The sequence below is a fragment of the Podarcis bocagei genome (assembly GCF_964188305.1).
Source record: "Podarcis bocagei genome assembly, chromosome: 13".
In the NCBI taxonomy this organism is placed as follows: Eukaryota; Metazoa; Chordata; class Lepidosauria; order Squamata; family Lacertidae; genus Podarcis; species Podarcis bocagei.
Window position 1 is genome coordinate 46,962,092 of NC_138138.1, and position 9,133 is coordinate 46,971,224.

At 43.7% G+C, this 9,133-nt stretch overlaps 3 protein-coding genes across 3 annotated transcripts in view; all 3 read right to left on the minus strand.

Annotated features, from left to right (window-relative positions):
* LOC308572147 (G-protein coupled receptor 4-like) overlaps nucleotides 1-9,133 on the minus strand; it is a 182,230-nt gene that overhangs the window by 143,935 nt on the left and 29,162 nt on the right. The gene's annotated exons all lie outside the window — the stretch shown is intronic.
* On the minus strand, nucleotides 4,395-5,139 carry LOC308572638 (histone H2B 1/2/3/4/6). The gene has a single exon (XM_081168850.1). It carries the CDS (start codon nucleotides 4,863-4,865, stop codon nucleotides 4,485-4,487), a length of 381 nt encoding a protein of 126 aa, XP_081024976.1. The 5' UTR covers nucleotides 4,866-5,139; the 3' UTR covers nucleotides 4,395-4,484.
* LOC308572639 (histone H4) lies at nucleotides 6,215-6,740 on the minus strand. Its single transcript, XM_081168851.1, has one exon. The coding sequence runs from the start codon at nucleotides 6,691-6,693 to the stop codon at nucleotides 6,382-6,384; it is 312 nt and encodes a 103-aa protein (XP_081024977.1). The 5' UTR covers nucleotides 6,694-6,740; the 3' UTR covers nucleotides 6,215-6,381.

Genomic DNA, 9,133 nt, shown 5'->3' on the forward strand with positions numbered 1-9,133 from the left:
GTATGGTGAGACTCGTACCTTCTTAACCTGAAAGAACCTATAGGTTCAAAGGGATGCTTTGCTATTTGGTCGGGAGAGACTTTTGAGTTTTCCCGCGTTCTTCCTACCCTAATCCCTTTAGCGGTTTCTGAATGGCGTTTCCCTAATGATTATTTCCTCCCCTCGCCATTAAATCCACGTTAGGGCGACAAAGCCATTTCCCCTCATTCTTTTTCTAAAGGCGCATGACAATTCGGTCACGGCTGCAATCTTTGTCGCTTGCTTCTGAGTAGGTCTCATTGAACTGAATGGGGTTTGTTTCTGAAGTACACCAGCTCCAGAAATACAGGTCCTAACCCGGCACTAAACGGCCAGGTGGAAGTGATGCCCGAAGCTATTAAGCTATTGCGTTTATGTGATGCGATCTGCTTGTTTTAAAGAATGAAATCTTTGGCAGCAAGACAGCCAGCGAGTGATAAACTGTGTTTGAGAACCCGTTTACCAGCAGCCCGGCTAGCTCAGTCGGTAGAGCATGAGACTCTTAATCTCAGGGTCGTGGGTTCGAGCCCCACGTTGGGCGCGAGATTTTTCTTTACATTCTTTGGGGAAATATATATATCAAAGACCACGGTGGGTGAAGGATGCACGGTGCGAGCTCACGCTCTTTGCACGTGTTTCCTGTATTGAAATAGTAATAAGTGCCAAAGACAGAATATTGTGGACAGATGGTGAACTGTGTCACATGGCATAACTTTTATAAAGGGCCTATATTGCATCTTGTATCCATGTCTTTTTAAAATACGCTCTTCATCAACACTTATATGACCTATTCCCCATTTCCCACCTTTTATTAAAGAATCTAGTGCCACAAGTGGTTTCTGTTTCTGGAGACTGTGTCTGCTATGAAACACAAGAAGCCAGAAAACTATTGACTGTGTTAACAAAAGCCCAGTTTATTTTACATTTTTGAAGGCTGTCTTATGAGGTAGCTTTTCTTTTTAAGGGAAATCGTAGAGGCCCCCCCTGGATGACCCCAAACCACAGCCTTCCAGTTAACAGCCGAAGCCACTACTGGATTACGCTGGTTGAAAATCAATGATAGTTTAAAATAAAGTTACCAGATTTCTTTCAAAGAATCCGGGGACACTTTTAAAAAGGGGGGGAGGGGGAATCTCAATTTTTTAAACTAACTTTTTAAAAATAAGTAGTATCTTCTCTTCTGTGGTCTCCTCTGTCACGCGGCCTTCCTCCGGGTCCTGGCCTGCTCTCTTGGAGCACTAGCCGCCGTGGAGTAGACTCAGGTCGGGCCTGGGCTCGGCCTCATGTCCTTGCCCTCCCGGTGCTCTCCTACCTCTCCTCCTGAGCGACGGCGGCAGCAGTGTGGCAAGGTCAAGGCACCACTCTTTTTTCTCCTTCCTCTTTCCCTCTCTTCCTCCTCCTTCTCCCCGTGTTGGCTCCAGGGTTTTCCTGGCCCCGGAGCGCCGCTGGGCAGTTGGCTGCTCACACCTGGCTCAGTTTGGGTCACGGGGGTGGGTCAGCGGTTACCCCAGTTGACCCACCAGGCATCCCCGGTTCCCCCTCGGCAGTGGCAGTCTCCGCAGCCCGGAAGCGCAGTTGGCTCTGGCTGGCTTCAGGAGCTGCCTGCTGCCATGGCACCCACCTTTTTGCCTCGCTGGAAGTCCCCATATGATGTGTCTTGTGCCGTTGAACCAATCACACGACATTCATTCCCTACTAATAAATCTACAACACTTAAAATATAATTCTGGGGACATTAAATGAAATCCGGGGATGGATTTTGTCTGGGGACAGATCTGTAAATCCAGGGACTGTCCCCGGGAAACGGGGATGTCTAGTAACCATAGTTTAAAAGATGAAAAAGTAATTTTCTTTATTGACAAAACTTACCATACCATAACCACCCTTCTGAATCAAACCAAAGGTCCATTTAGTCAAATATTCTGTACTAACTAGTCGGCATCCTGATGCTTTTTAAAAAGTCCACCAGGAGAGCATGAAGACAACAGACCCGGCTCCTGCGCTCTCCCTCTCAACAACTGGTATTTCACAGGTACACTGCACCTCAGAATGGAGGTTCCATCACTGATCTAATACCCGTTCCTTTGTCAACCCTCCTTGTAAAACCACCTAGTCTTGTGACCATCATATCTACCGACAATACATTTCATGAATTACGTGTGGGCTTTCTTTTGTCAGTCCTCACACATAAATTTTGTGGGATAGACCTGAGTCCTTTCTGTGGAGGTTGAGTGGAAACTCCCTTTCCTATGTGTGTTGTTTTTTGTTTTTTGTTTTTTATAAAATATTTATTAAAGTTTCAGAAAGAGGAATTACATAAAAACAAGAAATACAAAAGTAAAAGACAAGAATAAAAATACAAGAAAAATACAGAATAATAAAGTAAGTACACTTACAGAAAAAAGGAAAAAAATAAAAAATAAAAAAATCAATCTTTCCATATCTTGCATTCATATCCTTGTTTCCCTGACCTCCTCATATCTCCCTTTTTTGTGTTCCAATTCAATTAATTAATTCAGCAATTTCTTTCCCTCCTTATTATCCTGATCTTTAATCTTAATATATTGTAACATTAAATTTTTACCTATTTAGAAATCCAATTTTCCATATTCTTTTATATCATTACAGCTAGAAACCACTTAACGTCAATCAAACATCATTCTAACATTCGTTAATTTTGCAATATTTCTGTAAATAATCTTTAAATTTCTTCCAATCTTCTTCCACCGACTCTTCTCCCTGGTCTCGGATTCTACCAGTCATTTCCGCCAATTCCATGTAGTCCATCACTTTCATCTGCCATTCTTCCAAAGTGGGTAGATCTTGTGTCTTCCAATACTTTGCGATGAGTATTCTTGCTGCTGTTGTTGCATACATAAAGAAAATTCTGTCCTTTAACACCGATTGGCCGACTATGCCCAGGAGAAAGGCCTCTGGTTTCTTCAAGAAGGTATATTTAAATACCTTTTTCAGTTCATTATATATCATTTCCCAGAAAGCCTTAATCCTTGGGCACGTCCACCAAAGGTGAAAGAATGTACCTTCAGTTTCTTTACATTTCCAACATTTATTATCGGGCAAATGATAGATTTTTGCAAGCTTGACTAGGGTTATGTACCACCTGTATATCATTTTCATAATATTCTCTCTTAAGGCATTACATGCCGTAAACTTCATACCTGTGTTCCATAACTGTTCCCAGTCAGCCATCATTATGTTATGTCCAATGTCTTGTGCCCATTTGATCATTGCAGATTTCACCGTTTCATCCTGAGTATTCCATTTCAACAGCAAGTTATACATCTTTGACAAAGTCTTAGTTTTGGGTTCTAACAATTCTGTTTCCAATTTTGATTTTTCCACCTGGAAGCCGTTTTTTTTGTCCAAATTGTATGCCTCCATTATCTGATAATAATGAAGCCAATCACGCACTTAGTTTTTTAGTTTTTCAAAACTCTGCAATTTCAATCTATCTCCATCTTGTTCCAAAATTTTCCAATATTTCGGCCATTTGACCTCCATATTGAGCTTTTTCAGAGCTTTCGCTTCAATCGGTGACAGCCACCTTGGGGTTTTATTTTCCAATAAGTCCTTGTATCTTCCTATGTGTGTTGTTTTTTAATGAAGACTATGCAGCACCTTTATAGTAAAAATAGAAAAGATGTGTCTTTTTATTTAACTGGTGTATTTGACCATGGTCGCTGATGGATGGACTTTTGCTTAGAAACGGTATAAAACTGGTCAAGAAAACAATCGTTTCTCCCCGTCGGGGAATCGAACCCCGGTCTCCCGCGTGACAGGCGGGGATACTCACCACTATACTAACGAGGAAGACACAGTGAAACCTTCGACCAAGCACCCTGCATTCCTGAATAACCACCTGGAAAGGGTCAATAAGGAACTAACCAACTCCTTTATAGCGCGCGAATTTAAAATGTTGAAATTGTCCCGTTATTTTATACTTTCAAGCAGCGTCGTTGGACACGTTTTGCCCTTACATAATTAAGATTTTCTACTCACGCTTTCTTCACTCCTTCCTTCTAAAATACGTTGATATTTCGTATCTATAAGCAAACTGGACATTTAAAAAAACCTCTTGGAAATCAGATTGTTAAATTATTAAACTTATTTAACTTGCATACATAAAACAAGCTCTAAAAGCTTTTAAAGGAACGTTTTAACTCTTTTCCTCCGCCCATCGAAACACACTCGCTAACTACAAGTTGAAGTTGAGACATTTCCCGCAGCACTACTCATCCAAAGGCTGCTCTCCATACTGCGTAGCAGGGTACTCTACAACTCCATACAATTGGATTATGCTGTAACTGATGTTAAAGCCACTGGGGCTTATGCATTTTATACACAAAAGCGTGATCAGATCTTTTACTAAGAAAGTGGGTGGCTCTTAAAAGAGCCTTTGGGTTTCTGTAGCACTTTCCCAGGCAACCGAAAACTGGGCGCCCAGCTCACTTGGAGCTGGTATACTTGGTGACGGCCTTGGTGCCCTCGGAGACGGCGTGCTTGGCGAGCTCTCCGGGCAGCAGGAGTCGGACGGCGGTCTGGATCTCCCGGGAGGTGATGGTGGAGCGCTTGTTGTAGTGCGCCAGGCGGGAAGCCTCGGCTGCGATGCGCTCGAAGATGTCGTTGACGAAGGAGTTCATGATGCTCATGGCCTTGGAGGAGATGCCCGTGTCCGGGTGGACCTGCTTGAGCACCTTGTAGACGTAGATGGAGTAGCTCTCCTTGCGGCTCTTCTTGCGCTTCTTGTCGCCTTTCTTCTGCGTCTTGGTGATGGCCTTCTTGGAGCCCTTCTTAGCCGCGGGAGCGGATTTGGCCGGTTCAGGCATCTTCAACAATCAGGTCACAACTAGCGCAGAGCACAAGCAGTGAAAAAATGATGGGGCGATATTCGCCGTCCCTTTATTTATAGACTGGATAATGCAAATGAAGTTTCCAAAGTTCTTAGTTACCATTGGACGAGAAGTACGCCACCCTTACGCTATTGGAAGAGAGCCCATGCATTTCAAATCTCGCGCTGCAATTGGGTGTTTTAAAGAAACTTTTCTTATTGGCTTTTTTTAACAACAGTTAATTCTCATTGGCTGGAGGCGGCACCATTTTGATAGCAGGCCAATCCCGTTTCCCGCTTCTTTGGTAGTACAGTGGCACTTACTATCAGACCCCGATCTCTTCTCATTTTCTAGGGAACTTTCTGCCCTGTTGGGTCCCGCGACAAAACTGTAAATTGGCAAAGTGCTGTTAAAAGTTGACTAATCGAAGTGTACGTTTCATACCCTAGTAAGAGCTTGCACTACATCCACACGACCCCCAGAAGGAAGAACACGTGAGATTAAAATAAGAAAAAAGGCTCAGATATTCTGAGGTTAAGCTCCAGTATAGAGCCGAAATAGCTCAGTTGGGAGAGCGTTAGACTGAAGATCTAAAGGTCCCTGGTTCGATCCCGGGTTTCGGCAGGTATTTTTTGGCCTTTGGTTCAGTTTGCTGAACTTTCAATTTCCTAGTACTGTATTTTATGAAGTTTTTGCTGTTAGCTTGAGTGTTGCTAAATTTTATGCGTTAATGTCTACTTCTGCTAGAAAATTACATTCAGAAATTGCACATTTAAACGCAGACGAACGGTTGGAAATGCCTGAAGGTGTGTGTTTTAAGCACAGAATATTTTAATTCAGTTTTCCTTTGCAACTGTTGTATGCTGAAACTACAAAATTCTTAGATTTACAATCTAATGCACGTCTTCAATCTTGAGTGCGGTAAATTTAGCTGCAAGCATATTTTATAGCCTTACAATAAATAAGCTTAAAATCGTGCTGCAAACCTTGTATTTTTTAATATAATGTAGAAGTAATTTTAAAATCACTGAACAGTGGCAGTTGCATAAGTATTGTAAACCTACCAAATACCCTGATCCACAATGCAGTTGAAAGGAAGCTACGTTGGAGACGCCCACTTGGCCCCAACTCATAATTAATGTATTAGTGCAAAACGAAAATCCAAGCACATATTTGTAATCGCTTCTGAAAACAAAAGTATTATCGGTTTTTTAGGAAAATGTGGGCAACCCACCGCTACAGAAGGCAACGAGAATTCAGAAATATTTAGAAGGAAAATACATACAAGCAAATTGAGCTTACCACTATCGGAACAAAATAACCAGGACTCTTTATACTGTAAAGTAAAATATTCGATGCCTCGAGTTAGGTTTCTATGTATTTTGGGTATTATTCCAATAATTCCAGTGCGTTAGGTAAAATAGCGTTAGCGATTGGCTCTTTTCAGGTAAAGGTGGGTGGCCCTGAAAAGGGCCTTTTGTTGATGTTTTGGTCTGTGGAAGCGGAGGAGCCGTTAGCCGCCGAAGCCGTACAGAGTGCGGCCCTGGCGCTTCAGAGCGTAGACCACGTCCATGGCGGTGACCGTCTTCCTTTTGGCGTGCTCGGTGTAGGTGACGGCGTCGCGGATGACGTTCTCGAGGAAGACCTTGAGGACGCCGCGGGTCTCCTCGTAAATGAGCCCGGAGATGCGCTTGACTCCTCCGCGGCGAGCGAGGCGGCGGATGGCGGGCTTGGTAATGCCCTGGATGTTGTCGCGGAGCACTTTGCGGTGCCTCTTGGCGCCTCCTTTCCCCAACCCCTTGCCTCCCTTTCCACGTCCTGACATCTTCTTAACGAACTGCTTCAAACGCAGACGAGAAATGTAAAGCGGCTCCCGAAAAACCGCCCTTAAATAGTCTGTTATCCGACCAGAATGAAAACTTCAACAATGAGCCGCGTATTTGTACACGCGTCACGCCGCCGTGCGCATTAACTAACGCTATCCAATCAACGATGAACAGGTATTTCAAACTAACCAATCAAACACTCTCCGGCAAATAGTAGCGGAAGCGCTATTTGGCGCCTATCTCTGTCTTGATCAAAGGAGGACTTTTGTGAAGTCCTAGCGCATGTGTGCTTTTGGGCGGAAGTAAAAATCCCGCTTGAAGTTACCGCTTCGAGAATAGTATCCTATTCATTCTCGGCCTAGCCTCCTTCAGTCGAGGAGGGACTATTGATTGGCTTCGTGGGAGCGGGATTTCCCTTTTTAATTGCTAATTTTAACTCCACATCGTGCTGTGTGGACAACATGAATCTGCTGGTACGAAAATAAATGTAAGGAAGCAGGCATCGCCTCCGCTGTAAATAGACAGATGCATGTGGTGATTAAAAGTAAAAATATAGGTTCGGATTTTAGCTTTTAGAGAAAACCATCTTTAGTTCCTAAAGTCAACCACAGAATTCGCAGTACGTGCAGCACCACCGACAAAAATAATACCCACACTCCAGTAGAGCGCGGGAGCTGTTTTCAATTTGGTGCTCAAAACGTACAGGTGAGGGGATACTATGAGGGAGAAGGGTATGGCACGTATCCAACGTTACAGGAACGGGGTTCCACCCTTCTCTCCCTGCGCGTCAGACAAGCCTCTGGAGCACATTTCGAGGGCGCATGGGTGTTGCAGAGTAGAGGAGAAAACAATGTTCAAAGGGAAGTGTGAGCGGCACAATAGCGTTTTCTTCAATCCCAGAATCTAAATTGCTTTCGCATTAGCAGCGGCACAAAGGTCATCTCCTCATCACCAGCACACTCAGTTTTCAGAATGATTCTCTAATTTGGGGGGTTTCATTAGTTTTACGATGGACAGAAAACTATGCCCTCTAAGGTTCTGCAGTAGTAATGTCCCCTTTCGCTGGCTGGCGCTGGAACAGAAGAGGGGGTCCGTCGCTCTGTGGGGAGAGGAAAGAGCACAAGCAGGCTTTGAGTGCAGGCAAAGGGATCCTGCGTTCAATGACAGGCAGGACTGAGAAGTAAAAACCTGCCCTAGAGCTAGATGGACCCGTTGCCAGGCTTGGGAAATGACAGGTTCTTAAATAGAGCAGCAACTATATATAGCTCTTACAAGGAAACTGGGTTGCTTAAATGGGGTCAATAGGGGTCATTTTTCTAACGAGAAGGAAAGCTTCACATGATAAACCAACGTTAGTCAATAAGTTACAGATAGGTAGCCGTGTTGGTCTGCCATAGTCAAAATAAAAAAATTCCTTCCAGTAGCACCTTAACTTAGTTGGTCTTTAAGGTGCTACTGGAAGGAATTTTTTTATTTAGTCAATAAGTGTATTGATCTATAGGGTGATTCAGGGAGTAGAAGTAATTAATTCCTTAGACTACTAGGGAGATACTGAGGTTATAATCCCCACTGTGGAAGGATGTGTGGATCCAGAATTGGCCTCCACAGCCACTTACAGACTCATTGTTAAAACTGTGTTTATGGAAGACAATCTTACTCAGCTACGAATGATCGCCAAAGAAGAAAAGAATAATCGAAAGGTATTTTATCCCTAACGGTCAAGTACGTTATAGTCTTTGAGAGAAGGAAAAGACACACTGTAGGGCACCCACCTCCTATTTCAGCTCTATGTTTTTCAAGGCTCAGATGAATTCTACCGAATCCAAGTTTTACAAAGTTCCTTTGGAAAAAAGCAATGTATGTGCACACACACTCTTTCTGCCTGTGTGTGGGAGCTTGATCCAAGGAAGAAAGACGACAAAGGTAACCAGAGAAATCCAAATGGCCTAAAACGATTGGAGACCTCTGTTCAGGTATTCCTGGATGGGTGTTGATTGACACTTAGTAAATACAAATCCATAGTGGAGAGTGTTGTTGTGCTCAGGTCTTGCTTGGGATCCTGGTGGACCAGAATCCTTGACTATATGGGTCTTTTTTAGCCTGATCCAGCAGGGGGATTCCTACAATTTTATGGGATTGCTGGAGTACACGGGCCCTTGGTCTGTTGTAGCAAGTTTCTTGCTCTGCCAAGTGTTACACCATTTTAGGAGTAAAACAGCAGCCAGCACACCTCACCCTGAATATCTAACACCATCCAGGTAGCTTATGCCAGATAATTTCTAGGAGAAATAAAGAGGAGTCCATCACACTGTCAAGATCAGGCAGGGCAGAATGTATCAACTTGTCCTCATTCCTCCAAGTGATGGGATCTGGCTGAAGAGCCCTTCGCATGGCTGTGACCAAAGACATCCACCTCTGCTGTACTGAGAGCAGAAGCTC